This window comes from Yamadazyma tenuis, chromosome 1, assembly GCF_029203305.1.
Source record: "Yamadazyma tenuis chromosome 1, complete sequence".
Taxonomy (NCBI): Eukaryota; Fungi; Ascomycota; class Pichiomycetes; order Serinales; family Debaryomycetaceae; genus Yamadazyma; species Yamadazyma tenuis.
Genome location: NC_089461.1, coordinates 1,348,567 through 1,371,941, shown reverse-complemented (window position 1 = coordinate 1,371,941; position 23,375 = coordinate 1,348,567). Strand labels below are relative to the sequence as shown.

Sequence of the window (23,375 nt, the reverse complement as noted above, 5' to 3'; positions counted from 1 at the left end):
TAAGCTATCTATAAGGATTCACCTAAAGCGTTGTTTAATCTGGCAACCTTAGAAGAAATAGACAAGTCGACAGTTCTGTCACCGACTTCCACAACTAAACCACCCAAGATTTCTGGGTTAACATCGTTGGAAACTTTCAAAGTCTTGCCTTCTCCAACAAATGAAGACTTGCTAATTGCAGTTTGTAATCTTTTTAAGATCTTAGAATCCAAAGCCTTGGCGGAGGTGATTTTAGCTTCAACAAGACCATTATGAGCATCATTCAATAAGCCGAATTTCTGATAGATAGAAGAGAATTCGCCTAACCTGTTGTTGTCTGACAAGACAGTCAAGAAATTCACAATTGGCTTTTCTAACTTCAAGTTGGATGCAATGGTGTCAATAACAATAGCTCTGTCTTCTTTACTTAAAGCTGGATTGGTCAAGTATCCGCTAACTTTAGGGTCTTGGGTAACCAACTCATTGATTCTAGTCAAAGCTTGGAAAGTCTTGTCAATGGATGAATCTTGAGCAGAAGCGCTGTACAATGCATTGGCGTAAGTGCCATCAACACCGAACAATTGAATAGGTGGTTTGACGGACTTAGTGGCGGTAGCCATAGAACGCAAGAAAACTCTAGATCCAATCATTATACTATGTGTGAAATTATGATCTCTCAGAAAGAAACTATGAGTATTTTAAATCCCAATTGTTGATGAAAAATTCGGGTATTGAGACTAGCAGTTTTTCTGAAAATTCATTGGCTGCTGAGACTTACGCGTATCCCCAGTAAACTTCAGTCCATCGATACTTCATTTGTCGCACACCAAATTTTTCAGCTCACTTTGGTTTAAAGGCATTTACATCGAAATCTTTTTTACTTAAACAAAGCCTTAGCAATATGATCCCTTGGAGAGCAAGCCTCAGGTTGGCTCAACCAGTGAGGGCATGTTTGACCAGATTCCAATCTACCGTCCCTATTCCAGGAACGGTAATCGCAGACAAATCTGATCTCGACATGACTGAATTGGAAAAGAGAGACGAGATTTATAAGAGACAAAGGAAATTGATCATGGCTCAAGTGAAATTGAAAACCTACGGAAGAGGACATGAATTGCCTGGTTCCACCAACTTCAAGAAACCTATTCACGATCATTTATACAAGGGAAGACCATTAAAAGAATTGACGGTACCAAAGAAGAATACTGCTGGTAGAAACCATAGAGGTAAAATAACCGTAAGAGGAAGAGGTGGTGGACATAAGAGAAGAATCAGATTGGTGGACAGTCACAGATTAATCCCTGGAAGTCAAACAGTGGTGAGAATAGAATATGATCCTAATAGGTCTGGTCATATTGCCCTACTCAAACATAATACCAGTGGTCAACTATCTTACATTTTAGCATCCTCCGGTTTGAGAGCTGGTGATCAAGTTGAATCTTTCAGGGCTGGAATTCCAGAAGATTTCATCAATGAAATGAAACAAACCAATAATGGTGAAATTGATGAAGCTCTTTTGAATGCTAGAATTATTCAAAGAGGTAACTGTTTGCCTTTAAAAATGCTACCAGTCGGTAGTATTATTCACAATATTGGATTGCATCCAGGAGGCAGAGGTCAGATGGTCAAATCTGCCGGTACTTTTGCCAGATTGTTATCTAAGCATCCGGAAATGAACAAAGCAGTGGTTAGGTTGGCATCGGGTGAACATCGTTATGTGAACCTCGATTGCCATGCCACTTTAGGAACTGTTTCCAATAAGGAGCACCTGGCTATTCAATGGGGTAAAGCTGGTAGATCTCGTCGGAGAGGATTTAGACCAATGGTTAGAGGGGTGGCCATGAATGCAGTTGACCATCCTCATGGTGGTGGTAGAGGTAAATCCAAGTCCAATAAGGTTTCCCAATCCATGTGGGGTCTTAAGAAGTTTGCAAAAACAAGAAAGTTCAAGAATGTCAACAGGTTTAAGGTGAGAGATAGAAGAGCTTGATATAAATAGAATTCATGTATATATACTATTCAAACACTATCCAAAAGGCATAATAAAACCAGTCAAATTGACCGCTCATACATAACAAACTCTTGCCCATTGGCTTTCTGGGTGAAGGGTAATGCTAATGATAAAACAAAAGATACCCTTAAAAATTAATCCCACTCTAACAAGCTGGTCTGTCGAGTACAATACAATTGTAACGATCACGAGTACAAAGAAAACACCAAGTAACACTAATCTCTGGTTATTCCTAATCAGATTTCTAATGTTTTCGCTCAAAAGATAGGACCAGAAGATGTTGGGCAACATTCTAAGATATGTTCCGTAAATCGAAGGAACAGGAACGGCACATGGACTAATATTTCTGTGCACGGGCAACAATGGTTGGGCTTCCAGGACGAAGCCCCTGTAGAATAAGCAGTTAAAAAAGGTTCTTGCCCCAGTTCCTTGGTGCAAAACGGGTTCTTCCACCGATTGATTGTAAACATCACAATCTAGTGATTCACTCAGCGAATAACCGTTAAACAAAGAAGTTTCGTTGGCTAATTCTTCGAGTCGTTGCAAACGGCCATTAACCAGGGACGATAATGGCATTTTCAGTAAAAATAAGAAGTATTACTTGTCTGTGTCGCAATCTGTTTTTTAAAAGATTTTGCAACCACAAACCCAAAAGCTTAAAATTTCGAATTTCAAACCTTTACATTCAACCGGAAACCAACTATCGTAGCACGTGCAAGAATAAAAAGAATCATGCCTACTAAACATAAAGATGCTACTAGAAGGACAAAGTGATCATAGTCAGATATACTTCCCTCTCTGATAATTGCTGCACCAATAGGCACCCCCACCAAATTCCCAAAACTTAAACAGAAATTAAGTATTCCGTATCTTTCACCAAACTCGGAAACTTTGGTTATCAGGGCCAAACATGTTGGGATCATTCCCAAAATCAGCCCCAGGAAAAACCCACCAATCCCAGCAAAAACGAATAGGACTTTTAGGCTATGGCCGTAACCATACCAGATGACAAAAAAGCAAAGATTCAAGCCCAAAAGCATCAATATATGCACATTAAACTTTCCCATGAAATCAGATGCAAATCCAGGCAAGATTCTACCCCCTATACTTGTAGCATTCCATATTGTTAAGAGCAAATAACCAGTCGATTCTGAAACTCCCTGTGCCATAGCGTAAACCACGAAATAAGTAACTGTTAATACCAAACTCAATTCAGTACAAAAGGAAGCTGCAATTGTCAACCAGAAGCTCTTTTGGTTGTGTCTTCTGGCGATAGCTACAGCCCTTTGGTATATCTGTTGGAAGTCAATCCCTCTTCTGGACAAACAACTAATTGACCTTTCTTGTTTGGGTCGACGAATCCGCTCTTTACAGAAGACTATCGATATCAACATACATCCAGTGGCCATAAAAGCAAGAATTCTCATGGCCCACACGTACCCATACTTTGCAAACGCATATCTCAAGAGTAATGGGAATGTTAAACCTCCGACAGAACCTCCACAAGTAACCAATCCCGTGATGAGCCCTCTCTTTCTTAAAAACCAGTGGTTAATGACGCTGACAAGGGGTGTTAACCCAATCCCATTCCCAATACCAAGACTCATAAAGCTCAATATAAATTGGTAAATTTGCGTACTATTGGCTGCACCCATTAACCCTGCAAATATAAAGGCTGTTGATATCACCAATATGATCTGACTGCCCCTATAGTCAAATATGGGTCCAATTACAACTCCTAAAGCGTATGCCAAAGATAAATAAATGGAGAATATCCACGAGATAGAAAGGGCACTTAGATTAGCCAACTGATGAGAGGAAACATAAGCTTGAACAGATCCAATGGAATTAACCAAACCTAAGCAAGTACAACATCCACAAAAGGAACCAAAGACAACCAGATAGGCCCTCCATCCTCCTTCTGGATATTTGATCTCATCTCTATCAGTCCCTTCAATTTGATCTTCAGTCCTCGTCAGTTCCCGGGAGCCACGAGATACTTGATTTACTTGTTTATGGGTATTGATGTTCTGTAACTCTATTGACTCGGCATCAGGGTATGAAGAAGTCATACTGGTAAAGTTGTTTAATAAAAAAAAGAAGTACCAGACGCAAACTCTAATAATGAGTCAACTGGATCGCGACTCTTACAGGGAAACTTGCACTGAAGATCCGGACTAATTACATTATTTTGCATTAAGATATAAACATGGTATTAGAAGACTAGTTACTGAACACCAACTTGTTGTGAGAGAAGACATCGTAAGGAGTTTTAGTCACATTGTACTTGTTCTTCTTACGTTCACCTCTTGTGGTATAACGAGAACTGGTGGAGCTTTTTCTGTCAAAGAATGAGAAACCTGAAGTAGATTCACTGCTTTCCACTGTGTTGATAGAACGTAAGTCAGTTACACTTGACATTCTGCTATGCCTTCTACTGAAAGACTTTTTTGGAGCGCTGGAAATAGATTCACTAAACTTATCAAGGCTTTCCCTTTCACTTCTAGTTTGATCAACAGATGTATTGGTGGAAATTCTTGATACTTTACTGAAGCTGGATCCTGGAACAGAAGACATGCTTGATCTTGACTTGGCAGGAACGGTTGAGTTGGTTGAGTATGTGGTTTCAATTGGACTCGAGATCGTTCTTTGCTCTGACTTTTGAGGTTTATGACTGGCTCCAAATAATGACCTCAACTTGTCTGTGAAAGATCTCTTGACTTTGCCCTTAGTATTATCAGAATTATGACCTCTGATGACAGCGGTGGTTTCAGTACATTGTAAAGGATCATAGTTGTTGTGCCTAGCACTGTTCAAGTTAGAGACTGACCTGGAGTGTCTAGCCAAATGTGGGTGAGATCTTGGTTGAGTTGAGCTCAAGTTCGTACAAGAAGAAGTAAACTTCTTGTTTTTGAGTTGAGCCTTGGAGCTCTTGGTTATTGGCATGAAGGTGTTCAACAAGTCATAAGATTCATCATCGCTAGAAGAACCCAAAGGTGCCTTCGTAACTGTAGAAATTGGAGTTTCAATTGTCTTTTGTGGGAGAGAAGTAGTCGAGCTCAAAGCAGCAGGAATAGTTGGAGGTTTGGCAAATACATTTTCTGGCTGGTTGAAACCTAATTCCTCAACCTCTTTCTTCAAGATAAAACTCGATCTCATAAAACCCAACGAAGCTCTTTGACTCAGTTGAATAGATTTTTGAAGGCTCAAGTCAGTTTGAGACATACAAGACCTAGAGCTAAATCTAGTAGATGACTTTGGTGCATTAATTGAAGCCATAAATTCTGGTTCAACTGAACTAATCGAAGTTTGCCTAGAGTCATACGTCTTGGAGAAAACTCTAGCATTCTCAACCGAAGTGTCAGACCGATATTCGTTACTGTTCATGGAGGTCAATTCCACCTTTTGCAAAGACATTGGTTCTGTTTCCTCAGTACCGTGAGAATAGTGGGAGTGTAATGATAAAGTGTTTTCTTGAGATGATGGTTCACTGTTGTCACTATTGTAGATGGAAGATGAGTTATCATTAAAGTGGTCATTGTCACTAGTTTCCACAATTGGTTGCAAAGTAATATCCAAATCACTTGGCTTTTCGTCGAGGTCATATTCCTCAACTTCTTCGACAGGATGGAAGTCTTTTTCGATTGGAGGTGGTGGTGTTTGTTCCATTGTTTCTTGGAATACACTTCTTTTCTTGTTAGACTTTCTAGGGTCGAATCCGAATCCCTTTTCTTCTTCTTCTTCATCAGAATCGTAGACCATTTTTGATTTCAAGTTATTGAACTTAGCTGACAATGCTGGTGTAGGTGCTGCTTTTGGTGCTTGTCTCATTGGAGATCTAGCTGGTAATACTGGTTCAATTTCAACCACACTAGAGTCATTTCTTCTGAATCCTCTGTATTTATCATTAGATCTAAGGTTGATCTGAATGGATGGCTTCTTAGATAAATCAATTGGTCTTCCCGAGTATTCATCTTGGTGCTCAGCATCAATGTCTTCCTCTTCTTCTTCAACCTGTTGAAGGATTGGACTAACCGGAGTCATTGGAGTATAAACGTCTTCTTGTTGCTTTGGTTCTCTGTTTCTGGCAATGTTCAAAGCAGGGATTTCTTCAACAGATTCGGATTCAGACTCTACTTCAGATTCAGATCCAACACTAGAAGCATCAGAATCATCGGAAAATACCAAAATAATGTTGGCCAAGTGAATGTAAATTTGAACCCATAATTGTTCCATCTTATCATTGAAAATCCCCTTTCCAAGCCATTGTCTAAATGTCTGGACTAAGGCGGTTCCCATTGGCTCCAAGTAGTCGATGGTTCTGACAACATCATTGTTTGTCTTTAAGAACAGGTTCAAAAACTGATTCAATCTCTCAACGTTATCCAAGTAGAGAACTGAATAATTTAATAAGTCATTGAATAATAAACTGTGTTCTCTTACTATAAGATCGTTGCTGAAAAAAGATTTCAAACTGGAGTTGGCAGCCAATAAGTTGGAGAACAATCTAGTGATGAACTGATCTTTGTGGTATTTGTTGTTGGCTTGAACATTGTTCCAGCAAGCTCTTACCTGGTGTAAGTCGTCTTTAGATAAACAAAGGGTCATTTCACAAAAGTACGTTAGTTAGGAAAATTATGGCAAACTAGCTGGTTCAATCATATTTATAAGTTTCCTATACATTCAATATCATGGAAATTACTATTCGTAGTAGTCATATTGATGAATTACTGCATTCAGTAAACAAATTATGTTCTTTCCCTATTGCTGCAATTTTCCTTCCCCTAAAATTTCCTATTTAGGAAATATAATTATATAACCTAAATAGGAACTCAAATAAGTTTCCTCAACGAGATAACATTAGGGGCTAGATTGCAGTCAAGAGTGGAGTTTTTAACCTTTTGCCAGAATCAGTATTTGTAAGTAGTGGCATGCTGAACGTACTCTTTCCCCAAAACTTTTGGCTGTGGCAGGTGAGTAACAAATGCTATCTATCTCTACAAAGCCCCCTTCCTGCCTAGGCATATTTTATTGCTAGTACTTTCCTTTTCCAGTTGCCGAATAAGTGATTTCACTGTCAAGGGCCCAATAGTTTGATCACAAATTAGTTTGGTAGCTATACCCGCCCTTCTATATGACATGGGCTATCTTAATGGTATGGGTATATTGCACAAAAATATGAGGACTGTGACAAATTAAATTCGCGCTGTGTAGAAAAACCCTTCAAAATTTGCCTTAAAGCGCTAAAGAGTAGAAATCCTTCGGTTAGGCTTCTTTACAGTTAAGCGTACTGACACCATCAGAGGCTCCAAATCTCTACCTGAAATGGGGGCTTCAAATCTATGAAAGAAAAACATAGAAAACTAACGCTGTTGGCATAATCTAACCATCTGATCTCCCCTGCATTACAGATTATTACAACAAATTAGAGTAATATTCGTAAATTCATTAGCTATAAAATACAATAGGCCAGACGAGTATCACGCTCAGCTTTGGATCTTATTGTCCCCATTATAGGTATAATTAGGAGTAGGACTTTGAGTTGAGGAACCGAAGTCGGATCCAGTCTCCGATCCATTTGGCTGGGCTGGGGTTGAAGCATTGTCGTCAGCCCCAATCCATGTTTCAGCTTTCTTTAGTTGATCATCAAACACATTAGTTAACCTGCTAATCATATCTAAGGATTCTTTGGCAAACACAAAGATTTTGTCGTTTGTTTGTTGGGTATTTGACCCTGGGGTCGCTGATTGCTGTAACTGAGAAGGCAATTTCAATATAATATCTCTAATAGTCGAACGCAATTCGGTTGAATCACCAGATGAATTATCAGTGTTCAAATTACTAGCTTTGAAATTTGAAATCACGTGAATAATCTTCTTCACAATAGCTATAATTTCTGTGTTCGTTTCCTGAGCCACTTGGTTTGGTTCATTCTTCTCTCCTTCACTCGTAGGAGATTGTTGCCTTGTCGGAGTTTGTTGAATTGACTTTGAATCCACATTCACATTGTCATCATCTTTCTCAAATTGCAGCTTTTCATCATTCACTTCTGGTTGTTCTCTTCTGACTTCTCTATCGGCCAATTTAGATTGGAAGAACGTCACTTGGTTAGTTATCTGATCATTAGCAAGTCTCAAAAGGTGTAAACAGAATTGTAGACGTTTTTTAGTTTCCTTCCGGTCGGTCCTATTCAACTTTCTTTTCTTCTTTTTGATAGGTTTTTCCAAATTGTGACGATGACGGCTATTCAAATTGAGTTCTATTCTATTAACCATTGGAATGGCTGCTCTTTCAACGATTCCAGCGGCATAATTGAAATGGGGATAGTTTCTCTTGGAGTCTTCGTAGTACTTAAATGCATCTCTAACAATTGGATGCTGAGTCACCCGACTCACTTTAGCAATCAAAGGGTGTTTAAGTTCATTTGAATTACTCAGTTGGCCCTCATCGATAGATAGGTTGGACATGGGGGTTGATATATGATTCATGGGAGGAGGTGTAGCAGTCAATCTAGTCAAAGCCTCAGCTGCCACCAAGTCATCATTCACTGCTGCTGGAGATACCACCAATGGCAGACCAGCATTGGGTGTTTCAAGGGGAGGTAAAACATAAGACTCTGACTCTTTCCCTTGGAATGTCTCACTTGTGTAACCAGCGTATGGGTATGCAGATTGAGTAGCATATGACGCCTGATGAGAAGAAACAGCATTCGATTCAGAATAGCTTGGAGGGGAGTCGCTCGCAGTGGTATTACTCAAGTTTCGTTTAGCACTGTCGGTCATCATCAAGATTATGTTATATGGTCTAGAGAGAGGCCAAAACCCTTGATTATCTAGTTAAAAATAAGGTAGTGCTTTTATGGTTCCGTTCGCACACAACATTTATTCCTCCTCAACGCTTGTGAAATTTTTGTTCTGGGGAATCCAATGTGCAGTCGTGCCCAATACATAACTGTCAGATCCATATTTTTCTCCTTCTTTTTGTAATTTACTGCCTGAAACCCAGCCTCTATTAGGGACCATAATTCTCTTCAACCTTTGGCCATTTTTAAAGTATGCTAAGTCACGGTACCGGATTTTCTGGTTCACTTGGCTCTTGTTTTCAATAAAAGTTTTAAGAGTCTCACGACCTTCTGGTGTGAGAATATCAAAATTGACCTTATCAACGCCGTGGGGTAACTTAGGATGAGTATGATTCTTCTCTTTCACCTCCCCATTGCTCTTTATTCCGGAATTATAATGTGGCTGGTTTTCTTTGTTTTGTATAGTGGAATTAAGATCGGGAACAAGCACATCTTTTGAACCTTGAGGGTGTGGGGAACAGTCAGGAACAAAGTAGAACTTTGGGGAGTTTTCGGGGAGCGGAGTTGCAGATTGCAACTTTGTATTTTGAAGGTATTCTAAGCTCCGATCCCGGTCCTGATCCCTTCTCCAGTCGTCCAAGTTCTCATTGGTGCATTCGTCATACACGCGGCTGCCCACATTGGCCAAGAAGGCAACCTTAATATTGTTAACATCAGCTGCAAGTAACACATATGATTGCTTTAGAATATCAATATCTTGACGTATGTCTCCACCTTTAGTGAGTCGGCCCTGTATGTTTCTAACGTTACTGTATTGGTCGGTTTGAAGCTGTTTTGTGGTTGAGGATAAACTTTCAATTTCTTCGTTACATTTGTCAACCCGTCTAGATACGGCAGTTATGGCTTGACCCTGATCGTTGGCATTCTTTTGGGAAGCTAGAACATCGAAGATCACATGAGCACCCACAAGAATTTGGAGGATCACGGATATGATCACCGCAAAGGCCAGGATTGAGGGGGAAGAAGATTTATCCAGCAACACGGAGGTATGATAGCACGACTGGATGTTAAGAAGCAAGTTGATGTCACTCGTATTTCCAATTATATCAAGGCACGTTTCCCATTGGGCTTGAGCTTGGGGGGAATCTAACTGAATTTCAGCCTTGAGACTACGCTTGTTCTCAATCAAACAATAAACCCCATCCAAAAGATCTGTACATTGAACAATCTTGTTGAAAACTGAGGATGCAATCAAATTGTTGTGTGGAGTTCTATTTTGAGTCTGGGAAATGTAAAGGCACCAGACTGCTACAATGACAGCTGTGAATGCAATCCACAGATTTGGTCTATACATTTGTGATTGTGGTTGCAAATATTTTTGCGCGTTCAAAAGTTGAAGACGGTGGCTTGACGTGTTTTGGCCAAAAAATTGTAAATGCAAACCTGTGTTCATTTGATATGTAAGAAAGAGACCTGTAGACAGACGACGGCACGGGCGACTTCTCACATGACACGGCCAACCCCTTTTCTCTCATTGTTCTGTTATCTTGCGCTAGTGATACTCACCATTGCGCGGCCTCGAAGCCAAGAAAAAAGTCATCCATCGAAAGCGGAAAAGGAATCCTTATCAGAAGTCTTCTCTCAGTACAGTACATTAAACTAAACAGGCGCGTGGCTTATCTACACCTTCTGATCTACTTCCATTTGAATAGACAGGTGGGAATTGCGGGCCGAGAACCGTGTAGATGAGCCATCAAGGACCTCCACAACACCTCCATGCTTTTCAAGATGATCAGCCATTTGACGCAATTTACTAGCATACTGGATGAAAAAGGTTTCGTAATCATTACCAAATTCATCCAAAGTTTCTGCCATCTCATATAAATCCATACCCATCTCTTCTGCTTCTGCTGTTGCCCGCAACTTCAAACCAGGTATATGGTCAACCAAAAAACACGTTATCAATGTAAAGATACCGGTCCAGGCTGTAATCGAAACCCAAGCAGCTATTTGAATACCTAACTGTCTAAAGTTTCCATCGACCCAGCCTCCTTCAATTACTGTGACTCCATCTAAGGCTGCTACACCAGAACTTCCAAAGATTCCAACCAAGGTACCACCAATTATTCCACCTACTCCATGTACCACCCAAGATTTGGAATAGTCGTCAATACCAGTCCACTTGTTGAATCCAATAAGCAAACGACATGCTACAGCATCAATAATAGAAGTAACTGCTGCTGCCCAAGGCCAGTAGTAACCACAGGAGGGTGTGATATTGACTAATCCCACAATTACACCTTCACACGCAGCATCCATTGAGTATTTTCCGGTAATCATGGAGTCTACTGCCACATAAGTCACACACCCAAAAGCAGACGCAATCATGGTGTTCGCAAAAATATATCCAGTACGAATATTCACTGCCAATAAGGTTCCCGAGTTGAAACAAAGCCAAGCAGCCCAAATCAAAGTCACCCCAATCACTGAAGACATAGAAGAGTATCCTCTAAAGGACGGAATCCTTCCAGTTCGTTTTCCAGGTTGTTCTCTTGGACCAAGGTACCATGAGTACACCAAAGACGCGACACCAGAAGATACATGGACTGGACCTCCACCAGCGAAGTCTAATTCACCCATGGTATAAAGCCAACCATTGGCCCCCCATACCCAGTAAGCTTGAGGGCAGTATACAATAATTGTGAAGACAATACCAATTATTAAACTTGGTAAAACCCGTCCACGTTCACCAATAGACCCCAAGAAAATCTGTACGGTAGCCACAGGGAAATATGTGTTGAAACAGAAGTTAACTATTGAAGGAATGGTGGCTCCTTCATAAAGACCATAAGCATCATTCTGTCTTAAAGCTGCGTGAGCCAAATCTCCAATAATTACCGAGGTTGATGTTGGAGAAGCAGCAAGGGAGTAACCAAGTAAATACCATACGATGGTGACAACCGATGTCACCATATAAGTTTGAAATAACACTTGAACAACATTTTTACGTTTTAAAGCACCGGAATAGAAGAGACCAATTCCCGGGGTAATCAAAAAAACTGCCATGGCACAGAAAAGACAGTAAACAATCTCAGCCTTATCAAAAGCAGCATTTGGATCTTCTTCAGCTCTTTTGGCCCAAAGTAATTTGGCGGAGGCCAAACCACTATTTCCTATCATGATAATCTTACTTGATCCAGATCTTTCGGAATTGCCAGGTATATATAGCGATGACTATCAACCAAAATGGCTTATCAACACGATCAACGATAACGGCAGGTGCGTATCCAAAGGCTGCAAACACCTACAATAAAACTCGGATAATCTGACCTAATTAGGAAAGCCCCTTGGCAGATTAGCTCGTAAAGTAAGGCATTTGGTGTATCTCAAGGACTATACATTAGCGGCTTGGATCAAAAAGGGTATCAAAGGTTCCTGATGGTATTTCTTGTATGGTAGCTCTCGTGAACAATAGATTGACCTTGAGATTTACTATAAGCCCATTGCGCGTTGTTCTTTTGTGACATTCTCTTTGACAAAACTAACATTATTGGTCAAAAACTAAAACTTGAGATATGGTAATCGGGCTCCCCCATGGCATTTTAGCAAATCTAATCAAATAGTCTATATGGAAATTTCTGGGCACTTCTATTGTCCCCAAATCCAATCAGTGGTCCTAATATATTATCTATGAGAAACAATATTGCTTGCAAGTCTATTGGAGAAGTACGGGTGTCAAACCCCCTATAATTGGGGTTTATTGTATCTTGTTGCCAGATGGATCCGTTGAATATGTTATCTTCCAAGAATAGAGCAGCACGCCTATCTGGCAACAGTACGTTCACCAGTTTTTAACAGAGAATGTCCATTTTGACGAACCGGTAGAGCCTCCGCTATCGTAGTCTTTTCACTTTAAAGGATGACATGTCCAAAGCGGCAATCAGTCATCGAAACCTTCATTGGTAATATCCATGATAAGGTAAACCACTTCTTTCATGCTCGTAGTTGTGGCTACGAAAGCAGTTGGTGTAAGTCTCATAAATATCCCGGATGGCCGCTTTAATAAGAACACTTTATGAGTAAGCCATCATTATAGAACACTCCCATTCGGATCCAATAATCAATTGCGTGAATTCCAAATAACATGAAATCTTCACTCTTCTAAAGGTGAAAATTTTAGTATTGGGTCGAGTAATTCAAAAGATTCTTGAAGCCATTCTGAATTAGTTGCAATACGATAATGAAACACAAAGGGGTCTGATATTCAGATTAGCAGGTGGGTGGTTCAGCAAGAATATTATATAGTAGCATCATGTGACTACGGCTTCAACCTGATGATCCTCGGACTACTCATGGTATTTTGCTTTTATTCTCTATATTCCAGTAGTTTATCGAGAAGTTGAGATAATCTACCGCGAAGTGATATTTATTTTTGTTACACTGCACAGATGAGAGAGATATAATGTCCAATTTACTGATCCTAACCTCCAAACAAAAGGAGGAGTTGCACAAAGCCATAATACAATATATTCAGCCACTATTAGCAGAGGATGGAGATCCCAGGCTACTACAATCCCTAATGAAAGTCTTGCAAGTAGATGACAATTCTATCAACGACATCATTCCTAATTACTTGGAGAAGAAATGGTCAACGGTGTTGAGACTCCAGAAACGTATAATGGATATGCAGAATGATATAAACAATATGAAGTCAATTACCGAATCCCAACCGGAATTCTTTACAAAAAACACTGATAAGATAAATTGGCTTCCTTCGACTGTTCTGCAAGTTTTCAAGTCTCATTCTAACCAGCAAGTGGATACGGTTGCTCTTCATCCTTGCTTGCCATTGATTGTTTGTGGATGCTCTGATGGAACGATCATAGTGTGGAACTTGGTTGTGGATGATACAATACCTGAAAAAATTATAAAAGCACACACTCGAAATGTGAATAAGGTAGTATGGAGCAAGAAACCTATAGATATAAATGATAATTCGACACCTGAATATGTGTTTGCTTCATGTTCTTCCGATTTGTCTATAAAGGTCTGGAGTGGATCATCCTATAAGCAGCTACGAAACCTAATGGGCCATGAACATACTGTGTCATCTTTGGCATTCTCAAGCTCTAACCCAAGATTCCTTTATTCTGTATCAAGAGATCGGTATATTAAGTCTTGGGACGTGATAAATGGTCATTTTACGAAGAGCTTCATGGGTCATAGCGACTGGGTACGAAATTTGGATACTATTTGTTTGAACTCTAAGCCAGATGGGTCAAACTCTGATGCTTCAGTTACTTCTGGCTTTGGCGACTTCTTATTAACATGCTCTAATGACCAATCTATTAGGTTGTCTCATGCAGAGTCTGGAATGGGATTGTCTTTGTTAATTGGACATGGACATGTGGTGGAGGATGTGAAGTTTTTACCCTTACATTCAAATAGATTCATAGACCAATTCCTAGATGAAAATGGTTCTAGGTTCCATACTATGCCTAGCAGGCTCGTCAAAGACGATATTTATACTACCATGTTGGGATTCAAGTACTGTGTTTCGTGTGGACGTGATAATTCTGTTAAGTTATGGCTTTTACCTCCTCCAACAATCCATCCTCATAGATCGCCAACAGCTACTACGATGAATAACTCTCAGGGATGGTTATTGGATAGTTTTTCTGGACATACATCATGGGTAAAAGCTGTTTCCGTACATCCAAATGGAAGATTTATATTCAGTTGTAGCGATGATAAGACTATCAAGGTATGGGATCTTGAACCACTCAAAGAGGAAGGAAAAGTCAAATGCATTCACACGTTGAAAGGACACGAAGGATTCGTGACTGCAATCGACTTTGCAAGTTTCGAAACAGACGATATCTTGAATTCTATAAATGACCCAGAAAAATTACTCAAGTATATTGAGAGTAAAATGAGATGTGTGTTTGTTAGTGCTAGTGTTGACAACACTGTACGGTTGTGGAGATGATCATATCAATGATTATTTCAGTGTAATATATATTGACTAAATATCAAACTTTTTCAATGAACTCAGATGGTGCTCGTTGAGCCCATTCGGTCCAACTTCCATCATAAACTCTGATTGGAATTTTAGACTCAGCTACTGACTCAATGGCAAGCCTTAAGATTACCGCAGTAACACCGGTTCCGCACATTACAATAATTCCTTCTTTTCCTTCCAATGGCTTAGTAAGGTCCAAATTGAACTCTGTTTTAAATAAATCAAGAATCTCTTGTTTCGATTTATAATTGCCATTCTCAGTTAGAACTTTGTTAAATGGTAAAGATAAGCTGGAAGGTATGTGCCCAGATGATAGGCCCTCTCTAGGCTCTGGGGCTTCACCAGTAAATCTTGGCGTGGCACGAGCATCAAATGTTATATATTTTGATCCCAATTGGCCGCTTTTGACTAAATCAAATAGTTCTTCATATTCGATAACCTGTTTTTGGTAGTTCTGGTCATATTCTTCTTCTTCAATTATGTCGTATTCCAATGAAGCTTCAAGTGCATCTGTTGCTGTGAATGCAATTTCCTCTGTGTCAAGTGGTGCTCCCAGAGCCTTGTAATCTTTGAAATGGTCAAGTAAGAAAACTTGCTTGTGACCTGCAAGAATCATATTCCAAGCAGCTCTAGGACTTGAAAAGATCCCCGACTTGTCATAGAATACCAACTTGTCGGTTCTGTTTAACCCTAAGTTATTCAAGTTACGGTTTAACGTATCATAGTCGGCTAACATATGTGGATATGGCGTCTTGGAGCTTGGTAAACAAACTTCGTCGAGATCAAAGAATGCTGCGTTTGGAAGACGTTCTTCATTTAAGAATTGGAGCTTCCCATTGGCAGGAATGTTCGGCATGTACCAAGTTGCATCAACTGGAACAACTCTGAATGATGGACGACCTGTTTTAACCAAGTCCTTAAAAGCTTGTGTATTGATAATTTTAACCCTAACCATTATACATTTAAGGATGACAAATTTTTGGTAGTTTTTTCGCAACATAAGGGATTAACTAAATCTACTGAATCTTAACATTTAAAGTATCTCCAAGTCTGGAGGTATCGGCCTTCATAAATTCCCTCAATGCCATTGTGGCATAAGAGCTAACTCCCAATTGCATCTTGAGGACTATGGCAGTTTTATCCCCCTCCTCATGATTGATATATCTTTCGAGACTATCTCCATTCTTCTTGGCTCTCAATAATTCAAGATCAGTCCTAACTAATGGCTCAGCGTCTTCCTTGTATTTGACAATTTTGTATTCAACATTACTGGGTTTGCAAATCAAGTTTCTGTAAGACCCTGACAACGAAAATTCTCTCACTCTCCTAGACATGCTAAAAGGATCAAGTCCCTCTTTTCCCATTTCTTCAACATACACTTGTTCTAATTGCTTGTTTGTTGGATAAACAATATCAAATCCTGGCATAGGTAACACCACATCATATATGGAGTATTTGCCGCTATCAATATCTGCTTTAGTCAAGGGTCTAGCTCTCGTAAAGTTATTTTCAGCCACATCTTCTTTGAAAACTTCACCGTTTTCATCAACCTCAGTCTTGACCGGTTCATTTTCTGCAATAACCAAGTCACCTTCCACCACATTTTGACCAAATAACTCCATTCTTTTGGATGCAACATGGTTCCAGATATATGACTGATAAGCGTGAACATACATGATCCTTAAGTTTCTTGGAATTGCCATGATACTCTTGAAGTATGATTGATCCCCATATTCTCCGTCTTCGTTTAACTTTTCAGATGCTAAAGTCTTTAAGATAGAGTGCTCCGCTGTAAATCGAGAAGGCATCATCTTGAGTGCTAAAGAAGGATTTGAAGTTTCCGCCCAAATTCTTCTTGCTTCTTTTGAATCTGGCGCTGATATATCTTGCTCGGCTAATAGCAACTCAGCGGCACCTTTCCAGTCTCCTTTGAGGAGCTTCACTCCGTAAGTGTGAGTGGAGGTTGAAAAAGTTCCAAACCTTTGCATACCATAATAATTGATGAATCCCTTGCTCTTCAAAGTTTCAAATCCCGAGTCAATTATCTGACCCAAATCTTGCGTTTCATCGATCGGTTTCACATCTCTAATAGTAATTAAGAATTCATTTCCCTTCAAATCTCCTAAGTTCAAGTTGTTGTCTTCATATGAAAATCCACCAAACACAACATTTTTAAGTCCTTTGTTCAATTGGGAAACTCTCACAACTTTTCCTTTATTAATAGCAAACTTCTGGCAAGTAACTCCCCTTCTATCTTTAGTACCTGAGAACCTTATACTTTTTGCAGGTAAGCGCAAGAATTTGGCAATTGTTGAAGCAACCTCCATGGTTTCTCTGTTCTCTTTGTAAACGGTGAAATGGAGATAATTTTTGAATGGACCCAACCCGTAGTTAATAACCCCATTTTCATCAACATGGTTAATGCTCTCTTGTGGGTATCTTTTTGGTCCACTTGAGTTCTTTTCAAGAGCTATTCTAAAAGCATTCTCTGGAGAAGTCACCGTATCTAATTTACCTTGGAATGAGGTACGCAACAATTGATGTAATCTAGTACGTGTGGCTTTATCTGGAAATTTGGTTTCAGTTTCAGTATTACCTCCATTTGAAAATAATTCTTCAATATTTTTCAATTCTTGTTCAGTTATGAGGTTAAGTAAATTAACACGATTCTCTTCGGTTAATTCATATTTGGGTTCTTTGTCAGCTTCTAATTTTTTCTGCTCTTTGATTTGCTCAATTTCTTCCTCTGACTTTCCTTGTAATTCGGCTCTCTCCTTCTGTCTCCTCTCAATTTGTCTTTCTTTCTTAGACTTCCCAAGATCAATTCCTTCATCTAGCAAATGGACGACATTGCCACTAAGGTCGACCTCATTGACCAAGAAGTCAGAATATCGTTGTTTCAATAACCCAATGAACCCATGGTTAGGGGCGGTGTTAATGAACTGAGTGATAGCAACATCTGCTTCTTTTAAAGTCTTTACCTCTTCCGAGACTGTCTTCATCCTTTTCGAGGAGTCTCCTGAGTCTAGAGAATCACCAGTCCTTTTCAATACACTTTCTGATTCCATTATATTCAATTTAGAGATGTCCTTGAAGTGTCGTGTAAATCTATTCGCTAGGATAACTAGTTAATTATGAAAGTATCTCATCAACTCTTGAAAATTTTGGTTAGTTTCGCATTTTGAGTCTCATCGCAAGATATAGATGAGGAAATTGAGTAACTTGTTGAAAGTTAAACACAAGGGCTTGAATTCCACTGTGATAGAGTGATCTCAGATATGCTTTGATTTGGTCTCCAAATACTGTTTCAAAATGAGAAGCTTTTCACTCCTGTTCTTTGTATGGTCAAAACTGAGTTTCTCCTGTATTTGATCTCGTCTCAAAACGTCTTAGATCCACAAATTTGCATCCAAATTCTTCTTTGTACAACATTCTATTTTTTTATCCCTGGAACTTCAATTTTATTAAAGTGTTCATCTAAGTTAGACACTATCGCTAGATATGCTCCCAGACATTGCTTTTGGTTATCCTTTACCTAAAGATGCAGGGATCTCCACCTTTAGGAGCACCAGAGTTCACTCACTTAACAGTCTTTTGAAAGACCAGTCTTACCATTTCCAAAGTTCTACTGGCTTAAGAAAGATTGCTAAGATGAGCTCCAAGTTTTTTAACCCATGGAACAACTCTCCTACTCCAAGTGTTGAAGAGATGTTGTCTCAAAAGCCTAATCATGTCGAGTTTGAAATGAATCAAAATCTTGAAACCAGTAACCACAGAGACTTCTACATGGATTCTAATAAATCAAGTCTGGCATTTAGTTCAACTTCTAGAAATTTCAGTGTTTTTAGGCCTCAAAGGGGGCTGAAGGAGGTCCCAAGACTAACTAATTCCAACCAAAACCTAATGTCAAAAACCCATAAGTCTGCTTGCAGCGAGCTGTTGGATTCCAAAAGAATACTTGTTGTCAAAGGTATGATCCCAAAATCATCTTGTGGTGCAATTTTAACAAGAATTAGTGGTGGTTCATTGGAAAGAGCTGTTTTCAAAGATGACAGTCAGTCGCCGCTGTTGGAGCTTTATTTTATTTTCCCAAAAGAAGCACAAAAGTTCTTTGAATATTCACAGACTGGACTCTTTTGTTACAATGGAAACCCTCTTCAAGTGGAATGGGCAAGCGAGAGAAATACAGAAGATATTAGTTCATTTCATCCTTCAATTGAAAAAAAATTATTGGACCAAATTTCTAAAGGTGCTAGGAGAACCTTATTGTTCACCAAAGGAACTCCCAAAATACTGAAAAGGACAGAGAATCACTCTCATTTTCCCAACCAAAGCGTGAATTTTTCTCCTAACTTTAACATCAAGAATGTGATTGCAGACTTAGCTCCAATGGGTAACATCGTTGAATTCACGCCTCTTATCTCCGGATCCCTCTCGTTCAGGGTTTCTTTTGATGATGTGAGAACTGCTATCAACATTATGAGACAATGGCAAATTGCTGGAACTATGCTCAACTTCAAATACTCAGGTTGGGTGTTGCATTATGGAAAAGATACCTGCGAGAAACCTTGTCTTACTCTTTAAACGAAAGTCACCGCATTATTTCATTACTATATTTCTATATCATGATTAGCTATACTACAAAATTCATACTCTCCCCATTCTTCCTATCGATGCTATATTCTCTAACCTCATTGTTCTCTTTGTCTATATGCAGATTTTTCGATTTTTCTGGCGTATTGACAAAGTCTGAATCAACTAATCGCCTTAATTTCGAGGTTTTGGTCAAGCTCTTGATGAAGTGGTCTTTATCCTTAACAACCTCTTTCAAATGCATTATTTCTTCTTCCTGTTCCTTCAAAAGCGCATCCAATTGTCTTTCGCTAAGACCATGAAACCTTTTGGGTTCTTGATTAGAAGCGGTTTCTTGATAAGCAGATTTCAATCTTTGTTCAAGGTGTCTTATATAGGCTCTGTATTCATCAATTTCATGATTCACTCGTTTGTAAAATTCCTCCACATTGGCAATCATAATTTGAGAAGAATTATTGTCAAGGTCAGAACCCAATAAATCATTCAAAGAATCATTCTTCAAAATCACAGTTTCTGTCTTTTGTAAATCTGTGAGACGAGTCAAATGCTCTAGCTTTTCATACAAGACCTTATTCTCAATTTCTAGTTCAGTAGTCCTGTGGTTGGAAGGTTGATCATCAACTTGCATGGCGTTTGGGTTATCACTGTTTCTGAGCATAAAGATTTCATTACTTTGTATCTCAACAGTTCTTCTAAGTTCTTCGACTAATCTGGCAGAATCTCCTTCACCGATCAATGTAGATTTATTCTTTTGTACGTTGATAACAACGTCTTTAGCTCGTGCTGCAAATCTCAATGTATTGTACGTCTCTGCCACAAATTGGTTATCAACAAACTTACTACTCATTCCAGATGAGCCCATATGAATGGTACATAATATCAGTACCAAAGATGATCCAGATAACGCTGGTTGTAAGAGCCTAGTTAACTTGGAGTCTCTATAAGGTACATGATCGGTAAGATTTCCTGTGTTTGAAGAAATAGATAGTTTGTTAATAACGGTGGACAACGCTAACAAGGACTTGTTGATAAAAGACCCTTCCTTTCGGCGTTCGCTACTAGAAGTGCCTCTTTCTGAACCTGCCAAATCACACAATGAAAGTGTCGCATTCGTTTCCATACCTGAGGTTAGATCAACTGTATTTAGCTTTATTTGAAGGATAGCATGAGATCTTGAAGACCTGGCATTGTAGTCTGTTTCGCTCGTTTTTCTGTTATTGTCACCCCTCTTGATGTATTGAAGAATCTGATCTCTAGACTTGATTACAGGATTAGTTATTCCTATGATTTTGTTACCGTAAACGGGATCATCTCTTATCTTCAAGTCGCTAGAAATAGGAGGACCTGAGTTCAACAAATCTATGATCTTTTCGTTATAAATTTCCAAATAAGTGATACTAACAGTAAACTTTTTACTGCTCACATCATTTTCAATTCTATCAAATATTTCATCAATTGCCAATTTGACAAACCCAGGATCTTGATCCCTTCCTCTCATGGAGAATGTCTTTCCAGACCCTGTCATACCATATGCAAAAACAGTACTATTGTAACCTTCGTGAAGAAATTTGTGCACCAAAGGAGCGCAGGCTTTGTTGTAAACATGTCTGTTGGTAACAGAAGTATCAGGACGAAACACATTGTCGAAGGTGAATTCAGAAGTATCTTCATTGTTTATAATTGTGTTCGACGGTTCGTCGATAAACCACAGACTTCGATTCTGGTAATCAACGCTGTATGGATTGGGCCTTATAGATACAGAAATGGAACCAGTATATGGGTCTGGCTTAATGAAGGATGGCGTTGTGGGTCTGCTCCTCATCCCCATAGACGATGAAGAACGAGATCTGTTTAATGACAGCAGAGGACCTCCAGCGAATGACATTCTTGGTGATGCAGGTCTATTTGATCTGGAGGAAGGAGGTCGTCTTAAATCGGTTACGCTCACGCGTGTCTTTGGAGTTTGATTCTGAGAAGCCGCCAACGTAGATGAACTAATGGCAGGGGAATTAGAATTTGGATAATTTCCCAAAGACGATCTAGATCGTGACGGGGTTCTTGAATACGACATGTTGTTATGTTTGGTTGCACCTTCCGACTTGTTTAGCGAAATTAACGAGCTTATCAAAAAGTCAACAAGTGTTTTTTCTAAACAAAAAGGTGCGACTTGTAGACGACTGTCTCATTGAAGAACATGCACTACGAGTTTCAACCTATTAATGTACAATATGTCTATGAACTGGTGGACTTGTGTTTGACACTCTTCAATGTCTTCGGTTTGTTCCTCTTCTTCATTACTTTGGAGTTCTCATTTTCTCTTTCTATATGCTTTCGTTTGTTAATCTGTCTTCTTTCACCAAAGTTTTCATTTTCCATCTCTATTAAGCTCTCTCGTTTGGCATCACTGGTGGATTTCAATGAATCCTTGATGAGTTTGTTATCAGAAATATCCTCGAGAAGTTTGAGTTTATCGTTGATTCTCTCTTCAATCGCCAATACTCTTTCAATATCTTTCTCGCCCACAACAGTAATAGAATCTCCCTTCTTACCAGCTCTGGCAGTTCTACCAACTCTATGAACAAAATCATCAGGGTCAGCAGGAATGTCAAAGTTAATAACAAATTCAACATTGGGGATATCCAATCCTCTGGATGCTACATCAGTAGCTATTAGAATTTTAGCAGCATTTGCTTTGAATCTTTGAATGGAATTAACTCTCTCAGTTTGGGGCATTTCTGAATGTAGAGAGGTCACTCTGAATTCTAATTTTCTTAACATTCTTCTTAACATTTCTGCAGTTTTGGTCCGATTTACAAATATGATACCCACCTTGTCCTTATAAATATCAAGATTAAGGACTTCATTTAAATATGCTTCTTTGACATAGGATGGAACAAAGATATAGTATAATGATAATGTAGATGGGATAATGAATTTATCAACACTTTCAATTTCATGAACAAACACCTTATCATTCTTATCTTTTAAGGACCTCACTGCATCCGTAACAGTCGCCGTGAACAATAGTGTTTGTCTTTTTTTTGAGTCGGGGAGAACGTTAAAGATTCTGTCTAAATCTTTTCCAAAACTATTGCTTAACAACCGATCTGCTTCATCAAGAACTAAAAACTTGATCCGCCTTAACCCATTGATAGTATCTTCTCCACTATTCAAAATGTGGTCTGCCAATCTACCAGGGGTTGCAATGATGAAATGTGGTTTTTTTTGGATCGCCAATGCCTGCTCAATCATGTCTTCACCTCCTACGATGACCTTGACCCTAATATTCATAGATGAGCCTACCGCCGAAAACTGTTCAGCTATTTGAAGAGCCAACTCCCTAGTCGGGGTCAAAACCAACCCGTATACACCAAAAGGATCTTCTGACCATTTGTGCAACATGGGTAAACCGAATGCAATCGTTTTACCACTACCTGTTTTGGCACCCCCAATGCAATCTTTTCCTTTCAAAACCTCTGGAATACAGGCTGCTTGAATAGATGTTGGCTTATGAATCTTCATGGAATTAAGAGATTCACATAACCAGTCAGCAACTCCTAATTCATGAAATGTGGACATTAAGTTAGATGGGGTAGTATGAGAGAAGGATTTTTTACGATGTGCTTCCTCGATGATCTTCGCAGAAAATTCAATCTGACCATCCTAGTCAATAATATGTTGAAGTCCTTCAGCAAAACTTTTGGGTGCGGGTTTCACACAAGGCGGCCTTTGAGGAACAACCACTCATGGCTTGAGGAGATATCTGTCAAACAAGAGTCACCATCCTTACCCACACTGTCTTTTATTATCAAAAATGAGGAAGATGTTGTCAACGAGATAAACGATATACCATTACAGGTGATTGATCTAGATGAGAATAACAGATTTCTATTCAGGCAACTAGGAGAAGATGATTTTGGGTTTGGTAGAACGCTAGTCAAGCTCTCGGACTATTTCTTTGGGAATAC

At 39.3% G+C, this 23,375-nt stretch overlaps 12 protein-coding genes across 12 annotated transcripts; 3 read left to right on the top strand and 9 right to left on the bottom strand. All coding sequences in view use genetic code 12, as the record gives it.

Annotated features, from left to right (window-relative positions):
- Positions 1 to 8: 8 nt before the first annotated feature.
- On the bottom strand, positions 9 to 629 carry ATP5 (ATP synthase F0 subcomplex subunit OSCP atp5; the record flags this gene model as incomplete). Its single annotated transcript, XM_006688066.2, has 1 exon — positions 9 to 629. The coding sequence occupies one exon, from the start codon at positions 627 to 629 to the stop codon at positions 9 to 11; it is 621 nt and encodes a 206-aa protein (XP_006688129.1).
- A 251-nt stretch (positions 630 to 880) lies between these two features.
- On the top strand, positions 881 to 1,969 carry RML2 (mitochondrial 54S ribosomal protein uL2m; the record flags this gene model as incomplete). Its single annotated transcript, XM_006688830.1, has 1 exon — positions 881 to 1,969. The coding sequence occupies one exon, from the start codon at positions 881 to 883 to the stop codon at positions 1,967 to 1,969; it is 1,089 nt and encodes a 362-aa protein (XP_006688893.1).
- A 618-nt stretch (positions 1,970 to 2,587) lies between these two features.
- On the bottom strand, positions 2,588 to 3,597 carry PSN45_000665 (uncharacterized protein; the record flags this gene model as incomplete). Its single annotated transcript, XM_006688065.2, has 2 exons — positions 2,588 to 2,607; positions 2,781 to 3,597. 2 exons carry the CDS (start codon positions 3,595 to 3,597, stop codon positions 2,588 to 2,590), a joined length of 837 nt encoding a protein of 278 aa, XP_006688128.2.
- Positions 3,598 to 4,213: 616 nt separating this feature from the next.
- PSN45_000664 (uncharacterized protein) lies at positions 4,214 to 6,598 on the bottom strand (the record flags this gene model as incomplete). The annotated part of the gene is made up of 1 exon (XM_006688064.1): positions 4,214 to 6,598. The coding sequence occupies one exon, from the start codon at positions 6,596 to 6,598 to the stop codon at positions 4,214 to 4,216; it is 2,385 nt and encodes a 794-aa protein (XP_006688127.1).
- Positions 6,599 to 7,476: 878 nt separating this feature from the next.
- Positions 7,477 to 8,775, bottom strand: OPI1 (transcriptional regulator opi1; the record flags this gene model as incomplete). Its single annotated transcript, XM_006688063.2, has 1 exon — positions 7,477 to 8,775. One exon carries the CDS (start codon positions 8,773 to 8,775, stop codon positions 7,477 to 7,479), a length of 1,299 nt encoding a protein of 432 aa, XP_006688126.1.
- Positions 8,776 to 8,871: 96 nt separating this feature from the next.
- On the bottom strand, positions 8,872 to 10,146 carry PSN45_000662 (uncharacterized protein; the record flags this gene model as incomplete). Its single annotated transcript, XM_006688062.2, has 1 exon — positions 8,872 to 10,146. One exon carries the CDS (start codon positions 10,144 to 10,146, stop codon positions 8,872 to 8,874), a length of 1,275 nt encoding a protein of 424 aa, XP_006688125.2.
- Positions 10,147 to 10,472: 326 nt separating this feature from the next.
- Positions 10,473 to 11,972, bottom strand: PSN45_000661 (uncharacterized protein; the record flags this gene model as incomplete). The annotated part of the gene is made up of 1 exon (XM_006688828.1): positions 10,473 to 11,972. One exon carries the CDS (start codon positions 11,970 to 11,972, stop codon positions 10,473 to 10,475), a length of 1,500 nt encoding a protein of 499 aa, XP_006688891.1.
- A 1,399-nt stretch (positions 11,973 to 13,371) lies between these two features.
- Positions 13,372 to 14,781, top strand: LIS1 (Lissencephaly-1; the record flags this gene model as incomplete). The annotated part of the gene is made up of 1 exon (XM_006688061.2): positions 13,372 to 14,781. The coding sequence occupies one exon, from the start codon at positions 13,372 to 13,374 to the stop codon at positions 14,779 to 14,781; it is 1,410 nt and encodes a 469-aa protein (XP_006688124.2).
- Positions 14,782 to 14,824: 43 nt separating this feature from the next.
- Positions 14,825 to 15,550, bottom strand: tum1 (sulfurtransferase; the record flags this gene model as incomplete). The annotated part of the gene is made up of 1 exon (XM_006688826.2): positions 14,825 to 15,550. One exon carries the CDS (start codon positions 15,548 to 15,550, stop codon positions 14,825 to 14,827), a length of 726 nt encoding a protein of 241 aa, XP_006688889.2.
- A 280-nt stretch (positions 15,551 to 15,830) lies between these two features.
- PUS7 (multisubstrate pseudouridine synthase 7) lies at positions 15,831 to 17,816 on the bottom strand (the record flags this gene model as incomplete). Its single annotated transcript, XM_066157499.1, has 1 exon — positions 15,831 to 17,816. The coding sequence occupies one exon, from the start codon at positions 17,814 to 17,816 to the stop codon at positions 15,831 to 15,833; it is 1,986 nt and encodes a 661-aa protein (XP_066013596.1).
- Positions 17,817 to 18,315: 499 nt separating this feature from the next.
- On the top strand, positions 18,316 to 19,398 carry PSN45_000657 (uncharacterized protein; the record flags this gene model as incomplete). The annotated part of the gene is made up of 1 exon (XM_006688060.2): positions 18,316 to 19,398. One exon carries the CDS (start codon positions 18,316 to 18,318, stop codon positions 19,396 to 19,398), a length of 1,083 nt encoding a protein of 360 aa, XP_006688123.1.
- Positions 19,399 to 19,447: 49 nt separating this feature from the next.
- On the bottom strand, positions 19,448 to 22,986 carry KIP2 (Kinesin-like protein kip2; the record flags this gene model as incomplete). The annotated part of the gene is made up of 2 exons (XM_006688057.2): positions 19,448 to 21,072; positions 21,648 to 22,986. The coding sequence occupies 2 exons, from the start codon at positions 22,984 to 22,986 to the stop codon at positions 19,448 to 19,450; spliced, it is 2,964 nt and encodes a 987-aa protein (XP_006688120.2).
- Positions 22,987 to 23,375: the final 389 nt, after the last annotated feature.